Source organism: Sinohyriopsis cumingii, chromosome 17, assembly GCF_028554795.1.
Source record: "Sinohyriopsis cumingii isolate HCF-2022 chromosome 17, ASM2855479v2, whole genome shotgun sequence".
Lineage (NCBI taxonomy): Eukaryota > Metazoa > Mollusca > Bivalvia > Unionida > Unionidae > Sinohyriopsis > Sinohyriopsis cumingii.
Window position 1 is genome coordinate 9,464,873 of NC_142977.1, and position 21,859 is coordinate 9,486,731.

At 35.3% G+C, this 21,859-nt stretch overlaps 1 protein-coding gene across 4 annotated transcripts in view; it reads left to right on the forward strand.

Moving 5' to 3' along the window:
• The window catches only part of LOC149777723 (protein lev-9-like), a 95,860-nt gene extending 89,601 nt beyond the window's left edge, over positions 1 to 6,259 (forward strand). For 3 of the 4 annotated variants that reach the window (XM_089938770.1, XM_089938772.1, XM_089938771.1), the window contains 4 exons: positions 12 to 103; positions 408 to 584; positions 3,826 to 4,011; positions 5,277 to 6,259. In XM_089938770.1, the coding sequence (XP_089794896.1) occupies positions 12 to 103; positions 408 to 584; positions 3,826 to 4,011; positions 5,277 to 5,563 (742 nt within the window). In that variant the 3' untranslated portion in view covers positions 5,564 to 6,259. The remainder of the gene's footprint in view (positions 1 to 11; positions 104 to 407; positions 585 to 3,825; positions 4,012 to 5,276) is intronic. The other variant, XR_016415448.1, reaches the window with a different exon arrangement.
• Positions 6,260 to 21,859: the final 15,600 nt, after the last annotated feature.

Sequence of the window (21,859 nt, forward strand, 5' to 3'; positions counted from 1 at the left end):
TTTCATTCCAGCTGTAATATACGCACTACGTTTCAAGGAAACGACTTCCAGGCGATATGCCTTGCTAATGGCACATGGTCTTCACAGCCGCCAATATGTCTTGGTAAGTCAGCGGTTAATTGGACAAGCGACAGGGAATGAATACAGTCTGTGTATCAGTCCATCTAGCCATTCCCCTCTCTCTCTTTCTCTCTCTCTCTCTCTCTCTCTCTCTCTCTCTCTCTCTCTCTCTTTGTTGGTCGTGTTATCTATCTCGAATTTGTAGTTTTATATTGTTTCTTCTCGCATGTACATTCTAGTCTTGTGTTGCATGCGTGGTTTAACGAGAAAGGACTCCAGTAGATATTTCATTTTGATTTAATTGATGATTGTAATTTGATTCCGAGAAATATCAAACTTGCTTTCAGGCCAGTGTCAGGTACCCGCTATTCCAAATGCATCACTCACTGAAGGACGCGAATCTGTTTGGCTTAACCACGGCGCCACCATTCGATATACATGTAAAGGTGGTCTGGTTCCAAAAAGCAGCTCAGAGGTCCGATGTGACAATGGCACGTGGACATCTCTTCCAGAATGTGCACCATGTAATCTCTCTCTCTCTCTTTGACTTTTCTTTTACGTTTTTTGCCTATTTTAGATCTTGGTAACTATATCATTTTATTATGGTATTCGTTTATAAATTTCACAAATGTCTCACAAATCTGTAGGTTCAGACATTTCCTTTCAATATTTGATAAAACAGTCTCAATTTAGACGTGCTTTAGATTTTAGCAAGTTTGCCAGCAGGGTACTATATAAATTTACACGACAGTATTTCTTTGGTAAATGTTATTAGACTGAACTCTTCTTGCAAAATAATTCTTCTCAACGACACGAAAATTTTGTAATGGTGCAGGAACATGTACGGTTTCCCATTTTTACATGGGGAGGAGACGATCCCTTCTGATGGGTTATTAAATAAAAGAGCACTCTCGAGACGATTCCTTTCAATGGGTTATTAATCAAAATAAGTGCTTATATGGACATGACAGCAGCTTCATTGAGAGTAAGGGTAATATATCTACCTGAACAGTAGAAGGATAACTAGCCTAAAAGCAACAACAAGCAAACCAAAATCAGACTGAGGAGAAAGTGAACTCCAAAACGAATCAGCAGTCTCTCTCTCTCTCTCTCTCTCTCTCTCTCTCTTACTTTTTTTCAAGCTTAAAAACCATGTCTGTAAGTTAACCAATTTTGTATTCAGCAGCGACCATTTCCTCTGTATTAATGGACCTGCAGTGGACAATAAAAGAGCACCATCGTAGGCAAATATTTTCAATGGGTGAATTGCAAAAATGCTCCTCTTAAACTTCTCAGTTGGTGCAGATTCGCTGACGACATAGAATTTAAACAGGCGATAATTTTAAAATATATTTGAATATGAGATGACTTCCATCTATGATTACATTTACGTTGGAGGCATGAAACAGATCCAACGTATTCTTGCATACTCAGTCAACCTTCCTAGAGGGGAACGTAGAAACCGGCCTAATCTGCAAACCAACTGACTCTCACCAGTATTCGAAATTCGACGAGAGGAATTAGCTTTACTATCAACTAAACGTTAAGGTGTCGAACCTAAAAATGTAATCTGTCACCTGACATGAAAATTATGTGCAGCAAAATATGTTGGGAAAATCGATACTTTCAGAAAATGAATGAATAAATCACATTCGCAACTAAATCAATGGGAAACTCGCTAATTAATACAATTCAACCTGAAATTCAGCACGTTCCCTTTAGATGACACAGATTGAGTCTAACCTGGGGTGGACCAATATTTAACGCGCAGGTAAGGAACAATATTGAATAGTGCTAAGTTAAATTTGTGGGATATTTAGCATAAATAAAGGAAAACATCGAACCTTCTCAGTAGCCTAAATGAAGAAAAACATCCAATTCCTCAATGGCCTAAATGAAGAAAAAAATCCAACTTTGTCATTGACCTTCTCGATGCATTATTTTCAAAATTCCAGTCAGGCATTAGTTGATCTCTTCTACACAATTGTTGCGATAATAGATACCAAAGTAAATATTCCTAACTATTTACGTGAATTTAGTACATATTATAATATCTTGTCTGAACTGGTGTTGCTTTTCGCAGCGCATAGTTTTCGTCCATTGTCCCTAGTCAGACGGTAGGTCAAAACCAGTTGGCTTTCTGTACGACAAACTCGATTAAACCAATCTGCAGGAAAGGGAAAACCATTTTGGCTCTCTGTACGATAAACTCGATCAAGTCAACCTGCAGTTAAGGTAAAATCAGTTGGCTTTCTGTACAATAAACTTGATAAAGTCGACCTTCAGGTAAGGCAAAACCAGTTGGCTCTCTGTACGATAAACTTGATCAAGTCAAACTTCAGGTAAGGGAAAACCGATTGGCTCTATGTACGATAAACTCAATCAAGTCAACCTGTAAGTAAGGCAGAACAAGTTGGCTCCCTGTTCGACAAACTGAATCAAGCGAGCATGTAATTAAGTCCAAACCGTTTTTCTCTCTGTACAATAAACGAGATCAAATCAACTTTGATTTTTGTTTTAAATATACCATGTTTATCTGTAGTTTACACAGTTAAATGTTTGGTTTAAGTTTTACAAAATGTGTTCTTTTTGCTTCTGTCGTTTTCTTAGGGTAAGGCCGTAAAGTATATAAGAAACCATCTAACTAACCTTATATATTATTAACTTCCACGATACAGCGCAAAATACGATGAAACTGTCATACAAAACCAAGAACAGAGCTCCAATTAATTTTTTATTTTACATATATAACATAGCTGGTATATTTTTCACATAGTGTTTTAGTTTATTAATTTTTGATATGTCAGCACGTTATCATATTATTTTATGAGAATTTGACTGGGATAAATAAGTCCACGAAATCCTTGCGCAGAATTTTCATCACTGATTGGCAGCAGCCGTGGTAATTACCTTTGCCCTGCCTGCAGCCGTGGGAATTATCTTCGCCCTGCTTTCAAGAGCAAATTTATTTTGCTGTTACTATTAACAATATGTCGGCCGTCTTTCTTATCGGCAGCCAAATAGATATATGTGGAAACAATAAGCGACTATCACAAATAAACTAGGAATAGCATGGATTGCAATATAGCGCATTTATTGTACGCGGAATTATCCAAGTGACAAAAACTAGAACACAGTAAACGGTCGTATTGTTAAACCAAAATGTCGGAGAACCCAGAAAATCCTTCATGCTATCAGGGTGAACATGCCGAGTCTAAGCAGAGAAACGTCTGACAGACGATTGTAACGTAGACTGTCACCAATACTCCTACCAAGCGTATGGATCTTTCACCCTACTACCAGGAAAAGCACTGTTTAAATGTCAATCTGCAAGAGTAAATAAACTAACCTCTTATCAAGAGAACGTTAAATGCTATCTAATCAAAGTATTCGTCCAAAAAATCATATAATGCTAATATATGCCCAAAGAAGCATTAAATACGGGGAATATGAATTTCATGGCTTACTGTATACCCTCCACATAAGCATTAAATACGGGGAAAATGAATTTAAATCTTCACACAAAGGCCTGGTTATTGATTCAAACTGGTGCTAATGTACTTCATTCATTGTTCATGGCTCGCAGTGTGTATTGATTGCTGTCATATATGACCAATTCTGATCACAATCACATGCATGGAAAATTAAAATTGATAAAGGTAGAAGCTAGTACGTGTGGCAGGTACCCCAAAGAGGCCATTGGGGCAAAATGAACACTTTCATATAACTCTTTGTGTTTAAAAAATATCAATTCTACCTTTAAAGCCCCATGTGCAGTGCCTCCCCCTGTAATTAACGATGGAATGAGAATCTTTCTGGGACAGGCGCACGGATACAGGGCAAAGTATAAGTGTTTCCCTGGATACCGGTTGGCTGGCATGGAGACAGACTCGCCATATTTATCTTGTAACTATGGAGAGTGGGTCGGTGGAAAACCACGATGCGAAGAAGGTAAATGCTCTCTCTCTCTCTCTCTCTCTCTCTGAATATAACTACATATATGCACACTTATACAGCACTTGAATTCGGTGTTTGATATGTTGTCTAGGATAAATATATTCAAAGCACGTGCTAACGAATTTAAAATTGTTGCTACTGCTCATACTACTACTGCGACGAAGACGACGACGATAGCGACAACAATAACAATGACGTTGACATAGCTTTAGAAATTAGCCCCCAAACTTGTCCATCACTATCAGCACATGTTTGTGGGGATGGAATGCTGATTTGTTAAACTAACGTCGACGATAAACACAATGTACATCATGAAGAATAATGCTGTTACCATGGAGACTACCGTGCCCGGTAAGACAATAATCGTGAAACTGACGGAAATACTTTACTGCTTGTAAAGTGTATTATGTACCAAACATAAAGTGGGTAGGTCCGTAAAATTGCACGGTTTGCAGTCAAGGGGGAGATAAACTTCAAAGTCAAAACCAAAGTTTTGCAAGAAATTGGAATTAGAGAACCCTCGTTTAAAATGAAATTCAAAATTATCCACAGGTGTCAACTCTTTCTGAGTCTAAAGAAAGCTCTTTAAAAGGAATTGCTTGCCCTTTGTCAGGCAATGGTGGTATTAATATACTGAGTTTGAAGAGAAAAAAAACCCAATTAATCAGAAATATGTTCAATACGGTTGCCAATATACACTCATGATAAATACTATATATTGTCTGGTCTGTCATTTGTTAATTGTAGATTCTGAACAATTGATTTGTTTATCGTTTCTTTACCCTGTTTTATTATAACTTTAATCTTTCTTTTCCCACGGGTGAATGGGGAACCACAAAAAATGTCTCATATACTGTCCAGAATTACTCTCATTTATGTTTGAGCCCCAAACGACTCAGTTTATTTACAGAATCCTGGAAGCTGCAATTCTATTTGCTGTCGCACGAATTTCAGTTGATAAAAATTATTCGTAACTTTATATTTCAAGCACTACAAATGTACGGCAGCCCAGAGAGAATATTAAAATCAGATTGCTGTCCTTTTGGTTATGTCCTCTCCCGAATACTACGTAAGAACGATTTTATAAGAGACCAAATAATTCAGTAACTTGCATTTTTGGGGTATAAAGAGGCATGTTAATTCAGACGATGACACGTGTCGTCTTTGAAACCTCGAAGCATGAAGATAAATAGTGACAGATAAATAAATAGATAAAATAAATAGATATATGTTTTTCACGTTTCCCATTTTTATTGCAGCCTACTGTGATAACCCTGGTAGCATTGAACATGGTATTGCCTACAAGAAAGGGGTGGAGGGAAAATTTATTTTCAAGCACTATATTCGGACAATTAAACATGGAACACGCCTTGTATATGAATGTGTCCAAGGATATCGATTAGTCGGTCCTAGTGGTGCCACATGCGTAAATGGGGAATGGCAACCGAACTTGCGAGATCCGGGCACAAAATGTGTCGAAGAGACTCATCCGCCGATACTTAAATTATGGCGACCTATTCAGGAAATGGAAGAGCAGTCCAAGTAACTCTATAATTTTGATGAAGTTCAAATTATGTCAGATCTGTCTTCTTCGTCAAAAAACTTTACTTTTTTTCGAAATTTTACTCACAGTTTATTGTGACCAGTCAAAGCAAAACAGTGATGCTTTATGTTCTGTATATTTTTAATGAGATTTAATAGTCTACTAGTACATTGCTCATAATCTGGAGTAACGTCTTATGACAGAAAGGTCTGATGACAGAAAGGTCTTATGACAGAAAGGTCTGATGACAGAAAGGTCTTATGACAGAAAAGTCTGATGAAAGAAAGGTCTTATGGCAGAAAGGTCTGATGACAGAAAGGTCTGATGACAGAAAGGTCTTATGACAGAAACGTACATTGCTCATAATCTTGAGTAACGTCTTATGACAGAAAGGTCTGATGACAGAAGGGTCTGACGAATGTGTGTGTCTCATTTTAATACGCATTATAGTTTGCGTTTTTCTGTAAAAGTATTCGTCTGTTAAATCGGAGTTTTCATGTAACTCTTTCCACTGTCGATAACTTTCTTGCTGTCATCGTCATTTATGTGGTGTTTGCTTGGTTGATTTAAGACTGTCGTTGTCTGTATATAAATGGAATAGACATTGTTTACACTCGGATAAATGCATGATCGATTTAAACAATTTATAGTTAATTATATACTTTTAGACTGAATAAAGTATTTACTTTTAATGCCAAATGTTTCATTTAAAATTTTTTGTATCAAGTTACATGCTGTGCAAAACCACAGATGTACTTGTACTGTATTTATTGAGATCATGACATCCTCGTGCTTATTGACACTTTATTTTATCATCTAGCCGTCTGTCCGTTGAATCCTTAAGTGAAAAGGTGCTGAACGCTTATCACAAGTCTGATTAAACCAAAACAAAATGAAAAAAGTGCTAATTGATAGGACGATAGTTTATGGATTGATCACAGTTGATGCGCGATACTAGCGTCTACATATGATTTTAATGCGAAGGCTACGACTTTCTGTGAATAAAGCAAAAAAAGACTTGTTGACAGAACACTACCTTGTTGCATACCTAGTCGCTAGTCAAAAGGTTGTTCTTAACAGATCAAGTGTAAAAAATAAATGATTTAACAACTTCATGTGTTAGCCATTGATCATGTAGTAAGTAATAGATGCTCAACAAACACATAGTAAAATATATAATTATATACGGATTATCTGCGAGCAAAGTATGACTTTTGGATCTCAGCGCATGAATTTAAAAAAAACCAAGCTGATCGTGAATAGAGGTAAATAGACAAAAAATGAATAAGAATAAAACAATAATAACTTTACAACATTAGTATGGGAAATAAAACTGTATAACTAAATATAATATGATTGAAAAACGCTATTAATAAATGTCAATATCATTGTAAGATGCTATTAATCAATGTCAATATCAATTAAAGAAGCCATTAATAAATGATACAATCATTGAAGGACGATATTAATAAATGAAGATATCATTGAAAGATGCTGTAAATAGATGACAATATCATTGAAAGTCGCTGTTAATAAACGACAATATCAATTAAAGAGGCCATTAATAAATGATACAATCATTGAAAGACGCTATAAAAACAATGACAATATAATTGAAAGACGCTATTATTAAATGACAATATTATTGAAAGACGCTAATAATAAATGAAGTTGTTATTAGTAAATGACAATATCATTGAACGACGCTATTAATAAATGACTATCATTGAAAGACGCTACTAATAAATGACAATATCATTGAAAGATGCTATTAATAAATGACAATATCATTGAAAGATGCTGTTAATAAATGACAATATCATTGAAAGATGCTGTTATTAAATGACAATGACATTGAAAGATGCTATTAATAAATAACAATCTCATTTAAAGACGCTACTAATAAATGACAATATCATTGAAAGAGGCCATTAATAACTTATACAGTCATTGAAAGACGATATTAATAAATAATAATATCATTGAAAGACGCCATAAATAAACGACAATATAATAGAAAGACGCTATTAATAAATGACAATATAATTGAAGGACGCAATTAACAAATGACAATACCATTGAAAGATGCGGTTGATAAATGACAATACAATCGAAAAACGCTATTAATAAATGACTGCATCATTGAAAGACGCTTTTAATAAATGACAATATCATTGAAAGATGCTGTTAATAAATGACAATATCATTGAAACAGGCCATTAATAAATGACTATATCATTGTTGTTGTTGTTGTTGTTGTTATTGTTGTTGTTGTTGTAGGGTTTAACGCCATTTTTCAGCACACGATAGGCTATACATGGCGGCCAGTATTAATGATGGAGGAAGAACCCGGGAAAATCCCGGAAAGAACCACCGACCCACGAGAAGCTACTGGCAAGCTTTCTCACATAGCCACATTGGCTGAATCCAAGACTCGAACCCATGCAGACAGTGGTGTGAGATGGCAGTGATCCGTAACGGAGAGCGCTTTAGACCACTCGGCCACTCGGGGCCCCTACAATATCATTGAAAGGTGCTGTTATTAAATGGCAATATCATTTAAAGACGCTGTTAATAGATGACAATATTAAAAGACGCTGTTAATAGATGACAATATCATTGAAAGATGCTGTTAATAAAAGACAATATCAATGAAAGAGGTCATTAATAAATGACAATATCATTGCATGATGTTGTTAATAAATGACAATATCATTGAAAGACGCTGTTAATAGATGACAATATCATTGAAAGATGCTATTAATAAATGACAATGACATTGAAAGATGCTGTTAATAAATGACAATATCATTGAAAGGTGCTGTTAATAAATGACAATGACATTGAAAGATGCTGTTAATAAATGACAATGTCATTGAAAGATGCTATCAATAAATAACAATATCATTGGAAGACGCTGTTAATAAATGACAATATCATTGGAAGACGCAGTTAATAAATGACAATATCATTTTAAAATGCTGTTAATAAATGACAAACCGCTCCGGTGGTCTAGTGGTCAGAGCGTCCTTCTCGGAAGCGGGATGTCGTGGATTCAAACCCCGGCCGAGTCATACCAAAGACTTACAAAATGGTACTAATAGCTGCCTCACCTGGCGCTCAGCATTAACAGGTCAGTGTTAGGACTGGTTGGCCTGGTGTCAGGATAATGTGACTGGGTGGGACATCATGCTACGTGTCTGCGGCATGATGTCCCAGTGCTAGACATCACTATAAACTGCCACACTGCAGACATCGTAGCGATATGACTGAAAAATTGTTAAAAGCTACGTTAAAAATCCTAATCACACTCAATGACAGTATGATTGAAAGATGCTATAAATGACAATATCATTGGAAGACGCTGTTAATAAATGACAGTATCATTGAACGATGCTGTTAATAAATGACACTATCATTGTGACATGCTATTTATAAATGACAATATTTTTGAAAGATGCTGTTAATTAGTGACAATATCTTTGAAAGATGATGTCAATGAATGACAATATCATTGAAAGGTGCTGTTAATAAATGACAATGACATTGAAAGATGCCGTTAATAAATGACAATGTCATTGAAAGATGCTATCAATAAATGACAATATCATTGGAAGACGCTGTTAATAAATGACAATATCATTGGAAGACGCAGTTAATAAATGACAATATCATTTTAAGATGCTGTTAATAAATGACAAACCGCTCCGGTGGTCTAGTGGTCAGAGCGTCCTTCTCGGAAGCGGGATGTCGTGGATTCAAACCCCGGCCGAGTCATACCAAAGACTTACAAAATGGTACTAATAGCTGCCTCACCTGGCGCTCAGCATTAACAGGTCAGTGTTAGGACTGGTTGGCCTGATGTCAGGATAATGTGACTGGGTGGGACATCATGCTAAGTGTCTGCGGCATGATGTCCCAGTGCTAGACATCACTATAAACTGCCACACTGCAGACATCGTAGCGATATGACTGAAAAATTGTTAAAAGCTACGTTAAAAATCCTAATCACACTCAATGACAGTATGATTGAAAGATGCTATAAATGACAATATCATTGAAAGACGCAATTAATAAATGACAGTATCATTGTGACATGCTATTTATAAATGACAATATTTTTGAAAGATGCTGTTAATTAGTGACAATATCTTTGAAAGATGATGTCAGTGAATGACAATATCATTGAAAGATGCTGTTAATAAATGACAATATCATTGAAAGATGCTATCAATAAATGAAAATAACATTTAAAGACGCTGTTAATAAATCACAATATCATTTAAAGACGCTATAAATAAATGAAAATATCATTGAAAGATGCTTTTAATAAATGACAATATCATTGAAAGACGCTGTTAAAAATGACAATATCATTGAAAGATGCTGTTAATTAGTGACAATATCATTGAAAGACGCTGTTAATAAATGTCAATATCATTGAAAGACGCTGTTAATAAATGACAATATCATTGAAAGACGCTATGAATAAATGACACTATCATAGAAAGATGCTATTAATAAATGAAAGTTATTTAGTACGTGAAATATTAATCACACCCCTTCTCGTCTTTTCCTATTTTATATCTTTCTTTTTTCATACTTGAGTGCTTAGATGTCTGTGCACGCAACAATTATAGTTACACATATTATTTACTGGATGTGTTCTGTAACACGACGGCGGTCTTACAACATCTCACTGCTGAGCGTATCAACTGAAAACCTGTTTGAGGGTGGCCTGAGGTCGAGGTTTTCCCTATTTCCAAGGACCTCAAGACGTCTGTCGTTGTCAACTAAAGGGTCTTAAACGCGCTAATACCAGAGGCAGTTTCCCTTTAGTCACCTAAGAACCATTCACGAAACTCTAATTTCACGCTTGTGTTGTTTTTCTTGCTTCAGATTCTTGTAAATTATCTTTACGGTTTTCAAGCCATTGATCTGTATTTCATAGCACGTATTACACATGACCCAAACACCCGATACACATAGTTATTCTTATCTCAAATTACTAAACACTTTTAAGTGAAAGAATGCTGTATACTATGGCGCCTGCTCCTAGAAAGTGGCTAATTACTCGTTATGAGAAATATGTTAGCAAGACAGACTCCCCAGAGTCAAATAAATTATCACTAGTATCTAATAAAGCTATGAACATAGACGATAACACAAATATCATATACCATAGGTCTGTTACAGTACTTTTTACCCTTGATGGACACTCTGATATAGTCATTGTTGACCAACACCTTCGACAGTGTCTGCTAATGTCAGCTGGAATCATCTATTGTTATCGTCACAAACTACATAACATACAATATTAGATTATTGTTGTCAGTGAAAAAAATGGCTTTTTTTTCTAGCCTCATCTACCCTTTGTCATTTTTCATCTTTTTCTTTTAAACTCATTTTCGTTTTTCGCTTTTAATCGTTTCGGGGTTTTGATTTTTACATAGCACATCGCCAGTCAAAGTGCTTACGGTGAAGCCCCATGCCACTGTGATGTGCAATATGTTTTGCCACGCTCCTCCCAGTTCACATTTGGCCCATCGGTCATCTAAACCTTAGTTCATTGTCTTCATTGTTTCCGTGGAGTAATACACAAGAACCTTTACTACTTCTGATTTATTGTTCCCTATGTATACATTGAAATTCAGCCATGAACTAGAGTACGATAACCCGAAGAAAAAAAAGTGGAGACTCAAGCGTGTTTTATTTTGACATCGTTGGCACATGATGACCTCTGCTTACGTGCTACCCTATAACATCATCTGCCTTGTGTTCTATTTCAGAAAGCAAATAATCGTAGGAGTATTTCTCCAGCATGTTCTACAAGTTCTTCAGATTATACTCCAAAGACAGATCACAGAAATACAATTTAAAGAAAGTGTCCTATAGTTTTCAACGGGTAAGGTTTTCTGCCAAATTTACCACATTGTAACACTGAGGTTATCCTACCAATGGGGGTGGGGCTGCTATTTGCTGTGAGGGGTTAACCTGGTCTCCCGCCCTCATCGGTATTTTTCGCTACGCAATGAAAAGCCAAATGAGTCCTAAGAAATACGAAGCGAACTCAAAAGAAGGCACCTCCAAAGTTGGAGCGCTGGAAGGCGCAATAACAATTGACAAATACAAATTAAATTATTAATAAAACCGAAGAATGCCAAATCACGCTCTTAAGATAAACGTAAGAAAAGTTCGATTGAATGCTGTAAAATCAATTTATTATACTGTAATAAATTTGGAGTATGTGCATTTCTTTATATTGCTCCGTTTTAAGGATTTCTTAAATGTTAATGATTACTTGTTTGATTATGGGAAGTCGGTCATGGGGAAATATTCCTCAGACCGAAATAATTAGCCAATTACTAGGAGCAAACGTCACGGTGTGAACTGAGAGTGGGCTTCCATTCATTTGGAATATTCTATACTTTTGAATTTTTGATAGGACATTTGGGTTTATTTGGGATTTAATTCACAACACTGTGTCTTATTAATTTCCATTTTGCAACTTAGAGAAATAAATTTCTTGTTGATTTTACTTAAAAGTGTTGGCTTAACTTTATGTTACAGAACTTAAGACCTAGATTCATAAGAAAATGTGTGCAACTTTGAAAATCCAATATTTTTATTGTCAATTAAAGTATCAATAAATAAGTTGAGTTTTCTGCCCCTGATCAATAACGGGTTTATTTTCTTTCTCACAGATGGATAGTTTACAGTTAATCTACAAATCTTAGGTTTGAAATAAGCACGAAATTTTAAATATTTATTTCTCACAGCATCCACCCACGTATAGCAGGTCTTTATCGAACACGTTGTTAGATACCATCATCAAGTATTTAACGTATTTGATGTCTTGCATCTAAAATCAATCGAACATATTGAAAGTGCAACGAATTTCTCCACCAGTTCTGGCCCAAATCAGTGGAACCGTCATGAATACAAAGAAGGCCCCTCATATGCTAGTATTTTGCATGAAACAGACGCGGAAGGGTGACTGTAGTCGTCGGTGACACTATTACCATATCATTGCGTACTCTACGTAGCTGACATTGAAAGGAAATGGCAAGATGGAAGAGAAAAGTTATGTGACTCTATATGCAACAAGCAAATAACTTCTGTCATTCTATAAAATTTAGGGCAGTTATTTTCTAACACAAACTACGTATTTCTACACATGACAAACAGACTTAAAGATTCTTTAATCTACTAACAGCTGAGATCACGTTTTCATATCGGTTATTATATCGTGTGACTGAAGAAAAGAGGAGACTGGAATAATAAAGCAAACAACAGAATACCTACGATGTACCCCGCGATAAGAGAAAACGGGTTTAGACAAGATAAACATGACAAAGGTAATGCCGTCCCTTTGGGCCATCGAAAATGCCCTCATGCGGTCTTCAGGGTGGTTTGAGTTTGAGACCCCTGGTATAAGAACTTTAGGATTCTGATCAAAGAGTCTAAAACTAATTAATAACACTGGAAAATCCATCAGAAGTTATCAAATTATATTACCAGGCAGAAGTACTTGATATATTTACGCTCCATTGTTGTGTACACTGACAACATTTGTAAATAATTATTTAAAAGTAGTTATGCTATTTATTTCTTGAGATTAGTTGTTTAAAGAAATCAATTTCTGCAAAGAAATTGCACACAATGCAAAAACGGACTTTGATTCGTTACACCCATACAAGCCATGTAATTTATTGCTAAGCGTCATGGATTCGTGAATCCCGGAAGTTGTGAAATTTAATTCATAGATTATTGTGCCGCTACACATACATACATAAAAAACGTGGCTTTTAAACTGTTGGTATTAAGCAATCTGATATACAAATACTATTGGTACATCAAATTGTGTGATCCGCCCCCATGGTGCAATAAAACATAAATAAACATTCTCGCGACCGTCTGCAGTTGACTCTAGATCAATGATGAATGCCCACACATTAATCGTTAGTGACGTATGAAAGAAAACAATAAAAGGTATAAATAATCCCCGTTTTATAAATTAATTTAATATAGTACACATTTTCTTCGCAATCCTTTCTGCTTTACGTTTCCCCCTCCCCTCGCGTACATAACGGACAACTACGCAGAAATGTGGAGTGAGAGAGAAAAGGAATTTGGGCTAGATTGAAACCATGAAATATAAATTACACCAAGTAACCTACAAGAATAATGGTTCATCGTAATGATAGGTGTGCACTTTCCTTGGGATTTATCAACAGTGTTTAACAATGATACAAAGTTGCAAATCATGTCGACATTATATGGTACAATTCTAGGTTACGTGTTTCATATACTGTGATGTATTTAATATTCTGTCATTGTTGTTGTTTCTTAAACATATTATAATGTTCTAAAAATCGATTAGTATTAATTAAATATGAAGATGTCCAAAGGCCTCTCACTCACTCTCTCTCTCTCTCTCTCTCTCTCTCTCTCTCAAGATGCGGGCTAAAATCAATGAAATGACAAGGGTAGAGGATTTTCGTTTGTGTCATCCCACGATGTCTCTGCACTTATGAATGATGGTAAAAGTTTAGTCAAACAAACCGACCAGAGAGAGAGAGAGACAGACAGAGAGACAGAGAGACAGAGAGAGAAAGAGATAGAGAGAGTTTTAAAGTCAAACCGACCAGAGAAAAGAGAACAAGAGAGTTTTAAAGTCAAACCGACGAGAGACATACAGAGTTTTATGGTCAGTGGTAATGTTACTAAAGCTGAATAATGACTTAGATAAGCTGTAAATATATTAAAATATTTTAATGACCACTTTTGGGTTCGTCATTTCGCTTAGTTTATATTCCACATTAAATTCCATGTGAATCACGTAGCTAACCTAGCGTTTGTAGTGCTCTACTTTCATCATTAAAACCATCTTTCATGTTTAAATCATAAGCGTGTATTATATTGATTTAATCAATGTCAACAAAAAACCTAAAATAATCAACTTATCAATATGCAAAGGTGATTGTGAATAGCCACAAAAGGAATAGAACTACACTGTATATTGGACATTCTCGGGTGATGTGTGCAGTTCATTCACTCGGTCAATATACAACTAACTTTTGTAAATCTTAACTCCGTTCAAATATATGTATTGGTTGTTGTTGTTGTTGTTTTGGGGCTTAACGCCATTTTTCAGCACACGATAGGCTATACATGGCGGCCAGTATTAATGGTGGAGGAAGAACCCGGGAAAACCCCGGAAAGAACCACCGACCCACGAGAAGCTACTGGCAAGCTTTCTCACATACCCACATTGGCTGAATCCTAGACTCGAACTGCCGCAGACAGAGGTGAGATGGCAGTGATCCGTAACGGAGAGCGCTTTAGACCACTCGGCCACTATATGTATTGGTATGTGATATGAATAACATATATGTATGGTATGTACGCTGCATCAATATATATATATATATATATATATATATATATATATATATATATATATATATATATATATATATATATATATACACGTTTTAGGTGCGTTGTGGGCAGTCATCCCGAAAGTGGGTTTACGGGAAGGACATGATATAGTTTACATTTCAAATCAAAATATATATACATAGGTTGTATTTCTTACATAGTAATTATGTATATGTTGAAATTAAGTATATATACCTATGTTATAGTCCTATTCATGTTTTCGGTTCGTGGGCAGATATATAAATTTCATGGGCAGTTTTGACCTTTAGGTTGAAGTTGACAAAGTAACTGCCCAAAAATACGTTCACGAAGAACAAACATATAGCATTCTGCCCGCGAACACGCCCACGGGAACAATATATAGCGTACTGCCCACAAATACGTTCACAAGTAACAAATATATAGCATGACTTTCCGGTGTGCGCGCGCAAAATGGTTGTCAAGACACGACGATAAACATTAATCTATTAAAGCATCCTTTGCAATGGCCAGCATACATGAGGTTCGTTTTTCACAGCTTGTTTGAAATAAATGGATGATTATATATCCAGTGTAACAACTTGTCTTGGCAGCTTATGGATGCTAACGTTTGAGATTTATTGTGAAGATGATTGTTCACTGCTTGTTGATGAATTCGTAGCTTCTGTTAATCGGTGCAATAGCTCAATTTAACTGTCATACACTGATATGTTTAAGTCTGCTTGCACAGTTAACTAAGCAGAGTTATGGAAATATAACAAATTGGTTTTAATAACTTTCAGAGTTTGTTTTACTATTACTCAATATTTGTTTCAAGTACTATAAAGGCTGTGATAGGTTGGGTGGCTGAGATTACAAATCAGGCCCTTCTCAATTGGGGGGGGGGGGGCGGGGGGGGGGGATTACTACCCATTATGAATATTACTGGTCCTGGATGTCCATCCTGATATTTATGACATATAGGTTCAACATCTTACTGCCAGCAGAAATGGTGTTCTGTAGTATTTTTCCCAGTCAATAGTTCATGGATATATTATGCCATGTACTATGTTTGTTTAATTCTCTCATCTCAGTTCTGACTTTACCATTGAATGCTATAATGTTCCTAGGCATGCGGTATTCTTGGTTATTAAAATTATATATATACACAGATAACTGAAGGTGAGTTTTTATTATTCCCTAACAATTGTAATTAGTGGGGCTGTAGCAACTGATGGTCTGAGAATTCAAGTTAACTGGTTCAAAACTTGGGAAAACAACAAAGTGTTTTCTTCCTTTGACAGGCATCATAAAGTTTTGCATCTTTGTCTCTCTGATGACTGTGGTACACAAGTTACAAACTTTGCCTTAGAATGATCCTGATTTTTGATACTTGTTACTGAATGGGGTGGTGGGGAAGTAACAAAATTATTAAAGGTGGAATGTATGCAAACCATGCTGGAAATAGATATGTGCCAGCAACTACAACATGTAAGCTTCAATCGATTTGGAAACTATAAGCTTTATCCTGTAAATATTAACAGTTCACACCCTGTATAAAAGATGATTTTGTGTTTGATTAACTGGAACTGTTAATTTATTATGTTAAGGAATTTATTGTTTTAACCCTAGTAAATGTAACATAATTAGGTCAAAAGTTCCAGTTTGTTTATTGTTTCCAAAGTTGATTATTGTAACTGGAAGAACCTGTTTCTAAGTGTTAAATGAAACGAAAGAGATACTGTTTACTCAAGTGATATAAAATAAAAGTTTAAAATGAACTGAAAGAAATATTGTTTATTCAAGTGATACAAAATAAATGTAAAAGTGTATATTCATTAAGAAGTGTATTATCAATTGCAAATAAATGAAGATTTATCTTATTTTGTTCTTTACTTGTGTACAAAATTATACCTGGATTGGGCAATAATTACTTGGACTCCATTTGGAAAAGAAAAATCTATATGTTCTAAATACCTAATTTTCATATCATAATGCTCTTTTAATGGATGATTATGCTTTTCAGCTGACGTTACCATATTGCCAAGTGAACTAATAGTATGGCCTTCGGTGTGGCCCACTAATCATATTTGTAAATGAATTATGCATACAATAGAGAAATAGCTCTTAAAATATCTTATGAGTTGAATAATGTGTGTACACAAATAAACATGAAGCAAATCTTTGAACTTGTATGCCACACATGCAAGCGAATTGGTGGTTTTCATATGTAACTTGTGTACTCTTATGGCTTTTGTCTGTATTACTTTTAGCCATTTCTATTCACACACCAGAACACAACCTTTTTTGTCTGATTCAGGTGCTAATGCAAAACTTATTTCAGCTGTAACTGAAGTATACAGAATTTTTCCTGATGCTGAGGCCTACTGTGTAGACAGTATAGCTGTAAGTCATCAAATCAAATGGAAGACAAAAGTGTGCAGTTGAAGAAAATGATATATACCCAGTACCATTTAGAGTTATCTTAAAGAAAAGTCACAATGCACACTGATACAAGTGGTTTTAGAAAATGCATTTGTTCCACATACATTTTAACTTAACCCAAAAGTTCAGTCTCTTGCCTAAAATTCAATCAGATGTATGCATTTATTTCATAAAACACAAAGATATAATGAACCAAATCATTTTCATTATTGAGTTAGGGTAGTAGGCTATGTTAAAGAGTGCAATCACTTTATCGATTTTTTTTTCCATTACATTTTTATTTATTATAAAATGACATTTCTTAGTGGAGTGCTAGCAACTGTAACTTGAGGAATATTTTGCACATGCTGGCCTAAGTGTCATGAATATACTGTGCTACATTTTGCTTTATTAGGTATAAAACTATCATGAGACTTGCTTGATTAAATCCTGAATTTGCCAGTTACACTTACAAGTCCACTGGTAGAATTTAAAATCTGTGACAGTTTGGGAACTTGTTTTGTTGTAACTACAAATCACTTTGCCTTCATAGTCAATGAATTCAAGCCATTGATAACTGTCAAACCATTGTGACTGAAAATGTGATTGTCTCTTAGTTGTGTCCTATTTGATAATTTTGCTGCCACAGAGTCTGGATTATGTCTCTGAAGAAATAGTTCATCTAGACTCTGTTGCAGTCTTACATTTTATATGTTCAATTTAATAAATTTTCTTTCTTTGAATCATTCGTATGTCATAACTTGCAAAAATAGTTTAGTTAACAATATTTATTCTAACAGAAAAGATCACCTCACTTGACAAATCATCCTACTAAAGTGATCATGGCATACACTTTATCTTTGAAATTCAAATATTGCCCACTCGTTAATTAATATAATATTGCACACTGAAGGTGATCATATGTATCATCAGTTTTAAAAAATAAAGACATAATACTATCATTTAATCACTGCATACAGGAAACAGACACTTGTGTCTGTATAATGCCTTTCATTGGATTACTTTGGTTTATTAAAACCAAACAGCGATCCACTCAGGATTTTCTAGGGTAGATACAGAGAATATATTATGGTCATTCAGAACGCTATCAATACATCAGACCAGATTGTTTTTATTATTATTTAGGCAAAATAACTTACTAAGTCGGATGGTGATAGGTTATGTGGAATTTGCATTGAATCATCTGATCCCAGAAGATTTGATACAATGTCACTGGCTATGGTAATCATCAAGTGCAGTTGCACAGCACCATAAGACTTATCAAGATACCATAAGCTAGAAAGATGAAGAAAAAGAAAAACAATGACCCAAAGACAAATCCTGCAAACTGTGTGCAAAAATGATTCCACAGATTATAGATGAAAACTTTACTATATTTAGCTTCAAGATATTAATAAATTCGGATTACTTCCTCCAGTCTGCTACAGTAATTCATGCCCATTGCACTCACAAATAGTTCACAGTCCTTGCAGTATTTTGTGTGGGCCACAATATTTTAATTGATGCAGCTGATGCTCCATTCTTCAGTTCAGTGTTGATTCAAACATATCAATGTCCCTTTGGGATGTGTGCATAAATAAAGATAAATAAAGAATGCCTGTCCCTTCATTACCACACTTGTTGAATTTATCCTGTCTCTCTGAAAACTGTACCATGTGAGAAAGAATTTTATAAACAAACTGGACATAAGTATTGCTAGACATATACTCAGACCTGAGACTGCATAAAAGACTGCTTACTTGTGAGGCATTATCAGTGCTAGGGCTTAAGGTAATAACTTGCTATATGTTTGGTAAGGCAAAATAAGGGGTGTTATGACTTAAATTGAAACTGTGAAAAAGCAAAAGGTTCAGATGCAATAAACTTTTGTTTTTCCTCATTTGTTATATTACAGTGCCATGAAAGGTCTTGTCTTTTATCTTTTTAATCTCTTGCCAATTTTAAGTCATCGTCACTAACCAAGTCTCTAAATCAATTCTTGGCATATTTAGCTAAAATGGTGTCTACTGTTCCATTACATCATTGATTGTTTAGCTTGCTTGTATGGAGCTTAACACCATTTTTCAGGACATCATAGGCTTTACATAGCAGCCAGCATAGTTTTTGGAGGAAATCAACACACATAACGCTACTGGCAAGCTTTCTCATATACACACATTGGTTGGACTAGAGAGAGTTGATTAGTTTGAGTGATGTGTATGCCTAGACCATTCTATAACCCAGGGCCCCATGATTGAATACAGCTTAAAGAAATTAACCCTAATTCAAAATCCTTTTTGCATTTAAATCATAACACCCACCATGCAAAGTGACACATGTCTCAAGATTTTCCAATTTGTATATGTTTTGCAACTTTTAATTCTGAGTTGATGCATGTGGATGTGGAAATTCAGTTACTGAATACTTAGCTACTTATATAAGAAGCTCTCACATTGGTAAAAGCATGCAATTGGGATTTTATTTGCAAGAGGGCAATTAATTGTTCAAAATACTGTTTTAGCTAACTACATATGTGAAGGGTTGATGTATAAAAAAGAGGATCAAGAAATCCTAACTGGTGAAGATAATTGTATCCAAACTTGGTAGAAAGCGAGAAGGCCTTTTAATTTTGTACAGCAGTTTCATTAAGGAACCAACTATAACACCATTAGAAGTCTATGAGCAAAAACCACATTTAGGACCAACTAGACATCAAAACCAAATGGATAGTTCCATTTACAGCCAACTAGACATCATATAGGTCATATAGTGAAAGCACAATGTCAAAATGACCAGCCATCTAGGAGAAGTAGCAAGGAAAGGGTTTTCCAGATGCCCATTAAAACAGCTATATTGGAGGTTAGATTGGCACTATTTTCATTTACGTCCAACTAGACATAAGAAGTCTTTCACTGATATGACGATTCATTCAGGAGAAGTAGTGATAACAAGATTTTCAGGATGGCCACATTGGTGGCCTTATAGGATGTCTGTACAGCACCATAATTCTCATTCAGGACCTGCTAGACAGCAACATAAGTATTTTGTACACATGTTGACACACTGACACAATTATCCATTCAGAAGTAGCGATAAAAAGTTTCTTAATATGGCCACTGTGGCAACCACATTGTATGTGTGAGTGGCGCCATCTTGTTTTTTCTTCCAGATATTTTCACACAAATATCATATTTAAAGATAACATGAATTCATACAAGATCTGGTCAGTTTATTTCATAACAGATTTTTCCCCCATATTAACATAATCTTTTGAGAACACTTATACATTATAGTTCTAGAAAGTTTTCATGCTGCCAGAAACTATTAAAATCACAGCAGAAAGTGTTATGTTATATCTTTATTCAGCACTGAAAAATATTTATGAACTCTTAAAGTTTTTTCCCCTATATTAACTTAATTTAATGAAGATTTTCAGACTATAACCTTTCCATTGGATTTATTTTTTCAAACATGGCATAAAAAGTATGTTATAGTAACCAATTTTTACATTGCCTTCACCATCGCAGAAATCTCTATTAACAATTTCCTAGTAAAGAGGCAAATATGTCATTGTTAAATCAAACATTTTTATTGTGTTTCCTTTGACCTAAATATATATGTACTTGCTGTTACTCTAAACGAAGGCTGGTGACCCAGTTGATAACATAAGGATTTCAAAACAAGTGTGAGGAAATGACAAACATGGCCAAAGAAAATGCATACCAAGGTTCTACTTTGTATTTATTATGTACTTCTAACCAGCAGGGACAGGGGTAAACAAACCTCGTAAAATGCCGATCTGAGCCTTGTATCCACCAGACGGGTTGGGGTGAACTGACCTTTTGGGGGTTTTAAGGATCAGTCTTTAAAATTAAGGCCTTAAAAATGTTGAGATCTTATATTAAAAATGACAATTTGAGCCTTGCAGATTCATGTCCACAGGTGCCCAAATAAAAAGGGGGGGTGCAAGGGGCAAGCTTGTTGATGTGTTATAAAATAACTGACTTATCATTGGTGTGCTGACAGGTGATGTGTAATTAAATCACTTTTGTAATATTAATAATAAATGAGTCTGCACTATGGAATTTCATGCAACTAAACTAGCTCAACAACTAGAGGCAATTAAGAAATATATCCACGTTCGTGATTCTGTCAAATGGCAGATACAACAGCATCAGGAAGCTCAAGTGGCATTTACAGAAGGTAAAGAGCAGTTATACTTGTTATCTTTTTAGGGATGTGTTTGGATTTTGCCTTCAAGCTGGAGCAGTCAATGGATATATAATAAATCGCCATGGTCGGAATTTACCCCAAGATGGAGTAATCGATGGGTAAAGTCTTATCCAAAGTCAGGGTTTTATTCAAGCTTCAGGTGCAAGTTTTTGTGCATGTCCATGCCCTTGCATAAAACACAGTTACACGTTTTTTTATATAGATATTTTTCAGTTGTAGACAGGAATAGTAAGTATTTGC